The sequence below is a fragment of the Phocoena phocoena genome, chromosome 18 (genome assembly GCF_963924675.1).
Source record: "Phocoena phocoena chromosome 18, mPhoPho1.1, whole genome shotgun sequence".
NCBI classification, from domain to species: Eukaryota; Metazoa; Chordata; class Mammalia; order Artiodactyla; family Phocoenidae; genus Phocoena; species Phocoena phocoena.
In genome coordinates, this window is record NC_089236.1 from 8,833,498 (window position 1) to 8,848,698 (window position 15,201).

The following is a 15,201-nucleotide window of genomic DNA, read 5'->3' on the forward strand; positions in this document are numbered from 1 at the left end:
TGTATTTACAAGATCTTTTTTTCAGATTTTTAGAGGCTTCTAACTGGGTGAATTGTCTTTATTTTGAGTAATAGATTTTTTTTTCTAATTCTGAATTTGAATTTTTTCTGATTTGAAAAAAAAAATATTACATACATAGGTGAACAGATAAGCATTGAATTGGCCCCCAAATATCACATCCTTATTCAACATAGTGAGCTTTTAGATCCTCACAAATTGTCTTAGGCAATTAAACATTACATACCTACAGCACTTTTCAGAAGTCTTAATTAAACTGGCCCATAAGCTTTACTAAAGTAAATACTAAAGTATTTGTAGCATTGATTTTTGGTATTAGAGGAAAAAAAGCCACAAGGGAAAGAACTATCAACTTATTCTCCCCAAGCTGTTTGTCATTCTCTTTCCTCTGTGTCCTTATATACTTTATAGAACTTACATTTTTGCTGTTGTAGTTGTTGATCTTTATGTTTTTATACCTGGAACTAGAGCTTATTTTCTCTGTGGCATCAATTTGAATAATAAAAATCATAGTGTTTTATGCTTAAAGGACATGAAATTTTACTTTTTTTATCTACCTTTTTTATTGCAGAAAATTTTATGTTCTGCATTTCTTCATGATTTTATTTTCTTTTGAATTTTATTTTATTTTTTATACAGCAGGTCCTTATTAGTCATCAGTTTTATACACATCAGTGTATATATGTCAATCTCAATCTCCTGATTCATCACACCACCACCACCACCCCCTGTTGCTTTCCCCCCTTGGTGTCCATACATTTGTTGTCTACATCCGTGTCTCAATTTCTACCCTGCAAACCGGTTCATCTGTACCATTTTTCTAGGTTCCACATATATGCGTTAATATACGATATTTGTTTCTCTCTTTCTGACTTGCTTCACTCTGTATGACAGTCTCTAGACCCATCCACGTCTCTACAAATGACCCAATTTCATTCCTTTTTATGGCTGAGTAATATTCCATTGTATATATGTGCCACATCTTCTTTATCCATTCATTTGTCGATGGGCATTTAGGTTGCTTCCATGACCTGGCTATTGTAAATAGTGCTGCAGTGAACATTGGGGTACATGACTCTTTTTGATTATGGTTTTCTAAGGTTATATGCCCAGTAGTGGGATTGCTGGGTTGCATGGTAGTTCTATTTTTAGTTTTTTAAGAAACCTCCATACTGTTCTCCATAGTGGCTATATGAGTTTACATTCCCACCAACAGTGCAAGAGGGTTCCCTTTTCTCCACACCCTCTCTAGCATTTGTTGTTTGTAGATTTTCTGATGATGCCCATTCTAACTGGTGTGAGGTGATACCTCATTGTAGTTTTGATTTGCATTTCTCTAATAATTAGTGATGTTGAGCAGCTTTTCATGTGCTTCTTGGCCATCTGTATGTCTTCTTTGGAGAAATGTCTATTTAGGTCTTCTGCCCATTTTTGGATTGGGTTGCTTGTTTCTTTAATATTGAGCTGCATGAGCTGTTTATATATTTTGGAGATTAATCCTTTGTTGATTTGTTTGCAAATATTTTCTCCCATTCTGAGGGTTGTCTTTTCATCTTGATTGTAGTTTCCTTTGCTTTGCAAAAGCTTTTAAGTTTCATTAGGTCCCATTTGTTTATTTTTGTTTTTATTTCCATTACTCTAGGAGGTGGATCTCATGATTTTCTTCATTGTTTAACTTCATGTTCTACATAAATTTGCAGGAAAATGGGACTCAATATTTGATTTGCTTAAAATTATCACTAGCTCACAATTAAGTGAATCATGAAATAATTTACTTACATGAAATCACTTTCGTGTAAATCATGTAAATTTCATGTAAATCATGAAATTTACAAATTGCTCTAATGACATAAACTCTTTGTAGGAGAACTTATTAAACTAGTTTCAAATTTTCCTGGAGAACTTTTAGCAGATAAGTGGTTTATTTTTAACCTTCCTTCTTTGGGTGTTTTTTTTTGTTGAGTTCTCTAGTTTTCAGAGTTCTTAAATTTATAGTTCAGCTAATTAGTGTTGCTTTTTTCCTAGAAAATATAACAGAACGATGTATACCATCACGTGCACTAACAAGACAGCAAGTCCATGCTCTGCAAGATGGTGCAGAACTTTATGAAGCTGTGAAGGATTCACCAGATCCAAGTTACCTTGAGGTGAGAGAGTAAGCTGGCTTACAGTGAGGCTAATCTTCATCCTTCAAGGTGGAAAGCTATAGTCACTCATCTGGCAATTACAGGAAGCACTGTGTTGAAATGCTGTGTTTCTCCAAGGGATGTGTACCTCAGTGATGGGGTCCTCGGTGATGTACCAAACCAGGGTGCTACATTTCTACTTCTGTACCAAATAGAGGATGAGAGGGTTAAATAATTTATATATTAAATATGGTTTAAAATGCAGGCAAAACTTGCTTATTTTTAAGATAAAACAAGTACCTTCAGAGCACTGTCTCAGTTTCCATGTTCTCAGCTCTTTCTCAGATCCTATGTAGAGTTTATTTCATAATCCTCTACCTTAAGGATACTTAGGTGGAAAACTTTCAGAAGAACAAAAGTGTGTTACAAATAGCATAGGCTTTAGATCATGGCTCAACCATTGATTAGCTAAGCAAACTGGATATAAAAGAGCTATAAAATGGGCACAAAAGATGTTGTTTTAGGATCAAATTGGATAATGTATGTAAAGTGTACTGTTAACAAAGTTCTGTGTAAATGTTATTATTAGAATATCATTTCGTACATTAAGGTAGGCTACTTCCTAAATTTTTAGACACCTGGGTATCTAATTAATGCAAATTCTAGGATTAGTTTGCAAAATAGGGAGGAGAGGGGAAATTTTAGGAAAACAGTTTATTGATTAATCTCATTTATTTGATGACAATAAATGTTGTATATAACCTTAACTTTCTTAAATAATGGGACCTCAAAATAAAGAATACTCTGCTCGGAGAGTGAGCAGTGCTATTCTGAACAGAATTCCCTTATATTCCCAAATGTTACAACTCAGATTCTCCCTGTGGGAAGTGAGTCTGATTTTCAAGCCTGTGAGTATACTTGCTACAAGTCTGTAAGGCTTTATTATGCTTTCCTGAGAAATTATTTGCCTCTGTCTCTTTATGTTTGTTGAAGCTTATGAAGATAGTTTTAATTTCATCCATAAAATTTAACAAAATGTTATTCTGGTTTCCTTTTATAAAATTTACTTATAAGGAGAAAGGGGGCAGAATGAGAGTTCGAGGACTAAGTTCTAGACCTGGCTCTGCCCCTGTGTAGCTGGACAGGTGATTTCTCTCTCGGACCTCCTCTCTGCCATCTGCCAGGGGAAAGCCTGAGAGTAGCTTATCTCTAAGGTTCTAAGTTTATGTGATTCTATGAGAGTCACTGAAAGGTATCATTATCATTCTCAGAGGGAAAAATTGCCATCAATTTCTAAAATACCCTGTTAAGAGGACTTGTTTTCAGTGACAGTGCTTAGTATTGTGGGACTTCTGAAATCACATATTGTTTTTTTAATTCATGTTTAACCTAAACACTGCTTATTTAGGAAGACCTTTGTAGGGCACAGGGATTTCATAATCTCCCTTCTCAGTATAGATTAGGGTATTAACATGGGTAAGTCAGCAGCAGTCTAGTAGGTTATATGTCAGGATTTCTATTTATTTTATTTTTGGTTGATTTTTTTGTTGTTGTTAATACTGGGTGAGGTTCCCAGGACGTTCAAACACCAGTTTGCTAAATGATTGGGAGAGAAATGTAGAGGCAGAGATAAGTGCTTGTAGTACATATTTGTTTTAAATTGTATCTACTGTTCCAGGGTTAATGAAATTATACTATAGGGGGATAAGAATGAGTCCCCTTGAGTCAACCCCTGCCTATATGCCTCTGTAAATTATTTATTCTGTCTGTACCTCAGTTTCATCATCTACCACATGGAAACAGGAATCGTACCTACCTCATAGGATTATTGTAATGATTAAATGAATTAATACATTACCCACACATAGATCTGTTTCTCAAATATAATAGGCATTCAGATGTTAACCATTTATAATGTCAGTGTTGATGATTATGATTATTAGAGTATATTTATAAGTAAGGGTTGTTTTGGCCCTAGGTAAATTTTTCTTATTTATTTATTCGTTCATTCATTCATTTATGGCTGCGTTGGGTTTTCTTTGCGGTGTGTGGGCTTCTTATTGCGGAGCGCGGGCTCTAGGCCTGAGGGCTTCAGTAGTTGTGGCCCACGGGCTCAGGAGTTGTGGCACACAGGCTCAGTAGTTGTGGCTCATGGGTTCTAGAGCACAGGCTCAGTAGTTGTGGTGCACAGGCTTAGCTGCTCTGTGGCATGTGGGATCTTCCCGGATCAGGGCTTGAACCCACGTCCCCTGCCTTGGCAGGCTAATTCTTAACCACTGCGCCACCAGGGAAGCCCTGCCCTAGGTAAACTTGTCACAAAGATTAGTAAACTGTTTAAGTCACTTGAAAATATTTGTTATGTGATAAGCTGAGTACATTAATCTCAATTTTTATATTGTCACATCCTTAAAGTGAACTAAATTCTGTTGTATTTTGATCCCATTTAAAGAGATTCATTTACAATAGATGAGGTGGTTTGTTTCTATTTTGTTTGCTTTTTATTCCAAAATCATCTGCCTCAATGTACTCAATGGACACAGGGTTATTTTAGTGAAGAGCAGTTAAGAGCCTTGAATAATCACAGACAGACGTTAAATGATAAGAAGCAAGCCCAGATCCATGTGGAACTCAGGAAGGCTATGGAGTCTGCTGAGCAAGGGGAACAGATTTTACCAAGAGACGTTACACCTGTGTGGAAGCTGCGTATCACGAGCTGTAAGAGAAAGGAAAAAGATTCAGGTCAGTATGTAAAGTTTTTGTTTTTATCAATTTTAAGTTTAAAAAATTATTATTAATAAAATTATTTCAAATGGTAGATAAAATGTTAAGAGGAGCAAAAATGGGCTACCAGTACCCACAAAAGAAAATATAACCCTTAGACCTTTATTGTCCTCAGTATTTATTTTTAAACAAGACTCTCAATGATTATCATTTCTTATATTGTGTCTTTTTCCTCTTTCTCTAGTTGTGTTGAGTATCTGGCGTCCATCATCAGATTTATATTCTCTCTTAACAGAGGGAAAGAGATACAGAATCTATCATCTTGCAGCATCAAAATCTAAAAGTAAATCCAAAAGAGCTAACATACAGTTAACAGCAACAAAAAAAACGCAGTATCAACAACTACCGGTATAAACTTTTCATCATGATTTTTCAATTTTGATAGATGTGTATTTGTTTATTGAATCTACATATACTGATTTTTTTTTTTTCTTGTAGGCTTCAGATGAAATTCTATTACAAGTTTATCAGCCAAGGGAGCTGCTTCACTTCAACAAATTATTGGATCCAGACTTCCAGCCACCTTGTTCTGAGGTGGACCTAATAGGATTTGTAGTTTCTGTTGTGAAAAAAATAGGTAATACTCAGTGTATTTAATGGTAGCTTTTTATTGATGCTTTTGAAAAACATTATATTTTAAAATTTGTCTTCCTTGTGATTCATTGGAGCTACTAATAGGTAAGTTTGGTAACTAGTGATTTGAAAGTAAGCTTTTTTAACCTCGATTCTTAATGAAAAGCAATTCTACAATATTACAAGGAAACAACTTACATCCCATTCTGTGCTACTTAATTTTAAAGAAATTGCTAGAAAATGTTTTGCATATTAGTCATTACTAGACAAATAATTATAATCTTCTGCAGTTCACTGAGCTATCAAGCCTTCACCTCCTACTTCAGTCTTTACCACTTTCCAACATCTTAGCCAAATTCATTTATATTTTATTCCTTCAGTATGACATTGCTCGTTCCTCCTTCCATACCTTGTTCCATAGATTTTATCTGAAAGCAAGTGTAAAGGCCCAACTATGTCTCATCTTAAGCACAAAAGCCTTCCATTTATTGATTATTTTGTGCCAGGCCCCCATAGCACTTGGTTTCACCCCTCTCACCTCCCAGAACGCTGTCCCTCATCCCCCTTCAGCTGTGTTGACACTTTCCTTGCTATTCTTTTTTTTTTTTTTTAAATTTATTTATTTTAGGGCTGTGTTGGGTTTTCATTGCTCTGCACGGGCTTTCTCTAGTTGCGGTGAGTGGGGGCCACTCTTCGTTGCGGTGCGCGGGCTTCTTATTGCAGTGGCTTCTCTTGCAGAGCACGGGCTCTAGGCACGCTGGCTTCAGTAGTTGTGGCTCACGGGCTCTAGAGCGCAGGCTCAGTAGTTGTGGCGCACGGGCTTAGCTGCTCCACGGCATGTGGGATCTTCCCAGACCAGGGCTCAAACCTGTGTCCCCTGCATTGGCATAGGGATTCTTAACCACTCACTTCCTTGCTATTCTTGAGCCCACTTTCATCACAGAGCCTTTACACTCAATGCTGCCTCTCCCAGAAACCCTTTTCCCCAGGCGGCCACATAGCTGGCCCCCTTGGCTCCTTAAAGTCTCTGGTCAAATGCAACCTCGTAAGAAGCCTTTCCCTGAGCACCCTTTGTAAAAGAGCTGTACTTTCTCTGCTCCCAGCCTAGCACTTTTACCCCTTTACTCTGCTTTATTTTTCTCCATAGCACCCACCAGCACTAACAATACATATTTATGGGGTTTTTTGTCTCCCTCTTCTGGAATGTTAGCTCTCTAAGGGCAGACACTTTGCTACTGCTGTATCCTCAGCTCTTAAAACAGTGCCTGGTTCAGGGTAGGGTCTCAGGTCAGTGGATTTCTTGTTTATCAACTGCCCTGTCACAGCTTCTCCCTTCCTCAGTTCTTTGGCTAAGGTTTATTGTCAATGTTTTCTTCATGAAGGTTTCAAATGTGCCATATTCCATGAGTTCCTTGTATGTTTGAAATCTGAACCTGTTGCTCTAATTCTGAGACTGTATTTTGGCAGGCATAATAATATGGGTTCTTGCTTCTTTCTTCCCTCAGAACTTTGTAGAAATTGCTCTTTTGACATTGAACAGTCTGGGACTGGCCTAATTTTTCCCCCATTTAGGTGATTGTCTTTTTATGTCTAGATGTCTGAAGAATAAGTTTTTAAGTCCAAAAGTTTAAGCTATGTCTTAGTATAAGCAGTCTGTATACAGTTCTCCTGGAACACAGATGCCCTTTTAATCTGCAGATTCAGTGCTTTCTTTGTATCAGAGAAATTCTGTAACATCTTTGAATAAATCTGCTATTTCATTTTTGGGATTTCTACTTCAAGGACAGCAGTTAGTCTTACGTTGGATTATGCTTCATTCACCATGATTATATCCAGCCTTTATATCAGTAATTTTATTCTCTGCAATATATTGGTATGTTTTATTCCTTGCTATTTGTAGTGCATGCATTTGTCCCGTTATGATAGTATACTGGTGTCCTCAGTTTATTTCTCTGGTCCTGCAGTCTCCTTTTTATCTTGCCGGGCTATTTTTCATCCCATATCCATATGCAAGCTTTTATTTTATTGAGTATCTGTTCCTATTAAGTTCAACAGCATGAATCTGTTTTGAGGACTTCAGAAATTTTCTTGTTCTTCTAGTTTTCTTTATGGGATGTGCTCTTTGTTTTTTGCTATGCTCTTTTCCTCTTTTTATTTAACGTGTTTTTGTTTAGTTGTGTTTTAGTGCTTTGTGGGGTGTTCTTTGACTGTAGTATGTTAATATGCTGCATGGTTTTTGTAGCATTTTATTTCATCTTGGTCATACTTGGGTGACTCCACTCATTATTTTATTGTTATAGAGGATGTGTAACTTTTATTCACTTCATCGGTATTGAGTGCCTTTTATGTGCCAGGCACTTTTCTAAATGCTAAGTATATAGCAATGAACAAAACAGACAAGTATCCCTGCCCTCATGGAGCTTACATTATGGTCGAGGAGGGAGATCACAAACAAAATAAATAGCACATATAGTTTTCTTAGTATGGCTAAGGAAAAAAAACTAAGTCGGGAGTGACAGGTAGGATCGGGGGAAGGGGAAAGGAATGTAGCTTTAGATAGGGAAGTGAGGAAAGACCTTACTGCAAAGTTGATATGTGAATGAGAATTGAAGGACTAGAGGAGAGAGGCATGTGGACCTCTGGGGGAGGAACATTCCAGGCAGGAGGAATGGCAATTACAAAGGTCATGTTACAGGAGGATCCTCCCTGGTTCCTTTAAGTATTAGTAGAGGCCAGGGAGTGAGCAGTAACAGCTGGGAGGAGGGAGTGAAGGACCAGGTAATGGCGTGGTCCTTGCATGTACTCTTAACTTTTTCTCTGAAGGTTTCAAGTAGAGGCGTTGACACCACCTGATAAGGTTTTCACAGGATCACTCAGGCTGCTATACTGAGAATAGACTGTAGGGGGCATAAGACTCCAAACAGGAAAGTCAGCTGGAGGCTATTGTAGAAATTTAGGCAATTGAGAATAGTTTGGGGCAAACAAAAGCAATGGGAATGTCCAGAAATTGTCAGACTGTGGTTGTATTTTGAAGGTAGAGGGACAGTGTGGATGAAGAGAGGAATCAAGGAGTGAGGGCTGAGGTTTTGGTCTGAGCAGCTGGACAAATGGAGTTGCCATTTCCTGAGGGCCGACCACGAGAAAAACAGGTGTGCAGGGAAGGTCAGGAGCTCAGCTTTGGACAGTTAAGTTTTAGTTGCTTAATCTACTTAGAGATTTCTACTTGACAGCTGGATATAGTTCTAAGGGAATGGACTGGGCTGAAGATATAAGTTGGGAAGTCATAAACATACAGGTGATGATTAAAGTCATGAGACTGGATGAGGTCGCTGGGTGTGGGAGTAGATAGAGAAGAGAGCCGGGGCCTGACTCAGGCCCGTCAGAAGGTATCTGATAGCATAGAGAGTGAGGTGAGGCTAAGAAGGGAGGGGTCGGAGGTGGTGTCCAAAGAGGCAATGTGCAAAGCTCTCTGGAGACTGAGTCCAGGGAGTGCAGGATGAACTAGGAGCCTGGGCTTCTTGTGGAGACAGACATGCGATTAGTTCTCATGGTCCCACAGCAGACTGTGGTGTTGAGATGAGGTGCATGGGAGAAACTTGCCAGCATCCCACTGCAGTTCTTGACTTTTTCTCTGCTGTACTCAAGACCAATTTTCCCCCTTAGTTACTGTATGAGGGCTGCGTATTTCAGTTCCTATCCGCTATATATTCCATATCCCTGGAAGATATTAACTCTGTTCTAGATCATTTTCCCTAGCTCAGTGAGTAACCTCACCTATTACTTTGCTGAACCATAAACTGGGTGGCTTAAACAACATACTGTCTCACCGTTCTGAAGGCTTGAAGTCCAAGACGTTGGCAGGTTTGGTTCATTCTGAAGGCTGTGAGAATCTGTCCAATGCCTCACTCATAGCTTCTGATGGTTTGCTGGCAATCTTTGGCCTTCCGTGGCTTGTAGATGCATCACCCCAGTCTCTGCCTTCATCTTCACATGGCACTCTCCCTGTGTGCGTGTCTGTGTCCAAATTTCCCCTTTCTATAAGGACATTGGATTAGGATGTACTGAAATGACCTCAACTTGATTTTTGTCAGCAAATAATGTCACATTCACAGGTTAGGACTTCAACATCTTTTACAGGACAAAATTCAACCCATAACACAACTGTTATCCTGTCAGTCAACCTTGATCACCTGTTTTACACCATAGCCATTTTCATTATTTCTGATCAGAAGAGGAAAAAGTAAGGATACCCATTCTATTTGCTTTTCTTCAGATTTAAGGATAACAGAATTCTTAAAATGTGTGTCATTTCACCAATATGGGGAAGGAGACTAGAAGCTGAGCCCTCCTGTGCTTGGTTCTGTCCACAATCTTGTTTATTTCCTTCATCACCAACTTTTAAATTTTTTATCAGGATATTCCTTATTTGTATGTTTTTGGTGGACATTTCTTCCTTTTTTTAATTTATTTTGACATCAAGTATGAGAGAAAGAAATTTCTATCAGAAAGTTTCAAAGCGCCACCTTAAGCCTGAAATACCAGTTCTCCAATACCTAAATCTAATCATGATGTTTCCTAGCTTAAAATCTTTGGTGGCTCCCTGGCCCTTAGAAAATGAAACCAAAACTCCTTCAGATGCCTGAAAAAACATTCAACCTCCTGCCTTGAACCACCACCCCACATACCTCAGTTAAACTGTACAGTTTCACATTCTTGATCCACTAAAGCATTTAACATGCCTACCTCTAAAAATTCATTCACTTTGCTTAGAATGGCTTTTCCTTCCCATCTTGATGAATTTCCCCTATTCATTATTCAGCTTACATGCTGCCTGCTTCCCCATGGCCTCTGTAACAGAATGTGTTGTCATATTGCATTGAAATTTTAGCACCATAAGCAACAGGTTGTTTTGGAAATCCTGAGCTTTCTCTAAATTTAGTTATTTTGATTTGTTTTTACCATTAGCATACCAAAATTAATGGCCATATTTAGATATTCCTTGTATTTTTAAATTTATCTAACACATACATAAATGAAGTTCGATTTTTTGTTTTCTACTTTTTGGATTTTGTTTTTTCCATTTTAGGTCTTGCTCCTTTGGTCTATTTATCAGATGAATGCCATAATTTATTGGCAATAAAGTTTTGGATAGATCTTAATGAAGACATTATTAAACCTCACATGTTAATTGCTGCAAGCAACCTCCAGTGGCTACCAGAGTCCAAATCAGGAATTCCTACTTTATTTGCTGGAGATTTTTCCATGTTTTCTGCCAGTCCAAAGGAGGGCCATTTTCGAGAAACGTTCCACAAAATGAAAAATACTATTGAGGTAAAATTAGCTTTGAGCATTGTCATGCATGTTGGCATTTTCCTATTTCAAGTCAAATGTCAAGGAAGTGGCAGCTTTTATGAAAATTGGATTGTTGATGTATAATGTTGAGTTTTCATCAAAAGTCAATTGTTCATGAACCTGAGGAGATATTGAGTGACAGCTAGCTATCAGGGAGAAAAGAGTGATTTGAAAAGAACTGAATTAGGAAAAGTTGTGAGAAGGATGTTCAGAGATATATAGACCGTGTAGGCAAACTGGAAATTGGTAACAAGAATTACATGAGTTACCCATGATTTACAGCAGTTGGCAGTGTAATTAATTAATAATATTTAGAATCCAAATTTACATTTTAGGGACCTCCCTGACAGTCCAGTGGTTAAGACTCCATGCTTCCACTGCAGGAGGTGCAGGTTCAATCCCTGGTCGGGGAACTTAAGGTCCTGCATGCCATGCGGCACGGCCAGAAAAGAAATTTTGTTTAATTTACATTTTAAACTCTATATCTAATATTTTATACAGTCTATACCTGTTTTTGATTTGAAATAATACGAAATAGGAGAACAAAGTTTACTGAGTGCTTACTGTATGTCTGGCCTCATTCTAAGCCTGTCTCATTTAATTCTCCCACCAACACTATGAAGTAGGGCAGTGGTTCCCAACGTTTTTGGCACCAAGGACTGGTTTCGTGGAAGATAATGTTTCCACGGACGAGGGCGGGGGAGGAGGGGGCGGGGTGGCCGTGTGTGGGTCAGGCGGTAATGCGAGCGAGCGACGGGGAGCAGCAGATCGCTCGCTCGCCTGCCACTCACCACCTGCTGTGCGGCCTGGTCCCTAACAGGCCGCAGACCAGTACCAGTCCGTGGCGGGGGTGGGGGGGGTGGGGGGGTGGTTGGGGACCCCTGAAGTAGGGAACTGTTTTCCCATTTCATTAATGAGAAACAGAAGTCACACAGCCAAACTGGTAGAACCAGGATTCATACTTAAGCCATCTAAATGCAGAGCCCGAACTATTAACTACTATGCAATGCTGCCTCCCAGTAAAATTTTGGATTTTATAAATTGCTAACTTTTAAAAAATCTACAGAAGCCTCCTCTTTCTGTAGTTTAATATTTGAAACGTGTGTTAGTCAAAATTCATACAAATAAAATTATATTTTAAAAGCATTAGAGTAGCTAGCTATATAAAGAAAGTTTGTATGTTTTACCTAGACTTGATGCACATCGTGAAGAATAACACCCTGATTTATCTGGTTTCTAAACTGGGGGTTACATTCGTTATTTGGCTCCCATGCAGAGTACCTATTGCTTACATCCCAGATTTTCTCTGACACCATTCAAGGGCAGTTCAGAGATGACTGAGTGTCATTTATGTATCATTTTAAAGTTTAACAAAATACTCTTAGAAATTAGGTTAAACCATAACCAAATTGCTGGTATTTGACCATTTGTGACTTCTGAAACAACAGTTTCATGTGGTATAACCAAATGTTATTTCAGTTAATTCTTGGAACAGACGTGAAGCAGTTCTCATTTTACTCCTAACCTAAGGAGTACTCTGTGAGATGTTAGATGATTTACGGCTGTTAGGTAGTAAATAAAACTGAGACTTGAGTCCCAAATCCAGTATCATACGATAACTTACTGATTAAACCAGATGGTTGGGAAGCTCTCTTACATTTCTTTATTTCCCTGACACACACACACACCCCCCTCTCCTTCTCTCCCTCTAACAATTGACAGTTGCTATCAAATTTGGGGTGTCTCATCCTTTTTTTCTGGTCTGCATTTTTTACTTCTGATTTTAAAGGTAACCATTTATCTTTTCTGAAAACATGAATGTGTAGGTTTGCATTTTACAAAACAGCTCTTCCAATTTATTTTCTTAGAATATCAATATATTTTGCAATGATGCAGAAAACAAGCTTATTCGTATACTTAATACAAATAATCCCAAGTGGTCCACCCCGACTAAAGACTATACTTCAGCAGCACACACTGCTCAAACAGTCCTTGGTACAGGAAATAAGCTTCTGGTAAGTTAATCGAAATTTAAGGAATTTTATAAATATTATATAGAGAGGCAACAACATATTCTGAGGTATACCTAGTAAACATGATAAAATGTAATTAAACTTAATTAGAAAGTGTCATTAATTGTTAAGTGCCTCCTGTAGGTATAGGTTATCTGGAAATTTTATCTTGTTTATTGAAGCCAGAGTGTAACACTCTTTGGGGCAAATTTTATAAACAGTTGCTTTGATTTTTAGCATTCCAAGTACATTTGATTGAAGAAACTTTTTTTGCCTGTGTCTTTTTGCTTGGAGGACTATTCTATATAATGTGGGTTGTTTCTAAGTTCAATTTGATTTAACTCTTTAAATCACAATAAAAGCAAATCAAGCTGAAGTCTGTAATACTGGCTAAGGACTAATTCTTTAGCTAACACTTGCTAAGTTATGTATATTAACTCATTTAATCCTCACAACAACCCTCTGAGATAAAAATTATCTCCATTTTACGGATGAGGAAACTATGACATACAGGAGGGGTTAAGCAACTGCCTCCAGTCACAATACTAGAGAAGTAGGAACACAGGCAGTCTGTATTCTTAAAATGGTTTTTAAATGCTTATCTTTAACTTGTTAATAACAAAAAGGAAAAGATTAAAGCGTAAGTTATGTCCCCTACCTCCTGTTTTGCTTTTAATCTTCATCTTTCTTTTCATGTCATTTTTATATCCTCTTATGCAAAAATATTTCCTTCTGGAATAATAATATGAATGTCTCTTGAAATCATAGCCACTAGGAGAATGAAAGTGTGTGGCATTTAAATATTTTTTAATGAAAAGCTAATTTGATTTTGTTTTATATATTGGGACATAATTATATAGGCTACTTAATTTTTTTTATTAGATGTCTTCTCCCAGTAGTGAGATGGATTATGAAAGTTCGTTATCACTTTGTAAGCTAAAAGGGAAGTCTGTCTCCACACCTGCAGCAGCCCAAATGACTTCAAAGTCTTGTTGCAAAGGGGAGAAAGAGACCGATGACCCAAAAACCTGCAAAAAGAGAAGAGCCTTGGATTTCTTGAGCAGATTGCCTGTACCTCCACCCATTAGTCCCATTTGTACATTTGTTTCTCCAGCTGCACAGAAGGCATTTCAGCCACCACGGAGTTGTGGCACCAAATATGAAACACCTATGAAGAAAAAAGAATTGAATTCTCCTCAGATGACTCCACTTAAAAAATTTAATGACATCTCTCTTTTGGAAGGTGATTCAATAGCTGATGAAGAACTTGCCCTGATAAATACCCAAGCCCTTTTGTCTGGTTCAGCAGGAGAAAATCAACTTAAATCTATCAGTGAGTCCACTAGGACTACTCCCACTGGTCCAAAAGATTATCTCAGACTGAAAAGGCCTTACACTGCATCTGTGATCAAAGAACAAGGGAATTCCCCAGCCGGGACTGAAGAACAGAAGGCTAATATGCAGGACACAAGTACAATGAAAACTACATCCAAGAGACTGCAAAGGCGACAAAAACCAAAATGATGATAAATTAGGTATTGATACAACCTTTCCAGTTTGTAAAACATATACAATTTCAAACTCTACATCAGAATTTGCATAATGAGAAAAAGGAAAAAGTTCAAAATTTATCTCTGTGCTTGTATATCACAGCAATGCTCTTCGCCTGCTTCTACATTGGTATACTCTTATTTCAATTATATATCTTAAAACTGTGACTGTATATTAACTAATCAAGAAAAAAAATCTCCTTTGAATCTTTATGACTAGATTTGGTCACTATAAATATTATTTTACAAACGAAGTAAACATACCTGTTTCTTTTAGATTGTGTCCTTACAATTAAAAGAAACTAGGTTTCTAAAGTGCAGTTCTTTTGACTCATATAATTCCTCTTAGTTTAGTTCCTATTTTACGTTTGTTTTTAAGAGGTAACCCACTATGAACCAGTTTTCCTTAATGCACATGTTGGTTCTAATACAGTTTTATCCTGATCAAAAAAGTCAGGATGAGTAAGATGTTACAGTGGTATTTTCTTTTGACCAATTCTTTATCCTTAAGTCAGCGTGACTACAAGAAAAATAGAACCCTCAATGTACTTCCCTTTGATGATTCCAATGTGATCTGTAAAATTAAATTATTTATTAAAAGTTCAAATACTTTAAATCAGAAGCAGATTTCATAGTGTTAATTTGTTTTCGTTTCTGTTTTTTAACAAAATGATCATCTGGACTGCAGCTTAAGAGAAAATCTTTTAAATTGGCACTGATTCTCCTTGCTTTATTTTTAGCCCTATCACAGGATTCAGCAGGTAGTCCCTTTTAAACCTAGTTTTGCTA

General features: G+C 37.6%; 1 protein-coding gene across 1 annotated transcript in view; it reads left to right on the forward strand.

Annotated features, from left to right (window-relative positions):
- Positions 1 to 14,386, forward strand: part of BRCA2 (BRCA2 DNA repair associated) — a 52,566-nt gene extending 38,180 nt beyond the window's left edge. Inside the window, 7 exon segments of the mRNA XM_065896305.1 lie at positions 2,044 to 2,165; positions 4,685 to 4,883; positions 5,110 to 5,273; positions 5,364 to 5,502; positions 10,585 to 10,829; positions 12,719 to 12,865; positions 13,745 to 14,386. Of these exon segments, the coding sequence (XP_065752377.1) occupies positions 2,044 to 2,165; positions 4,685 to 4,883; positions 5,110 to 5,273; positions 5,364 to 5,502; positions 10,585 to 10,829; positions 12,719 to 12,865; positions 13,745 to 14,386 (1,658 nt within the window).
- The last annotated feature ends 815 nt before the right edge of the window (positions 14,387 to 15,201 follow it).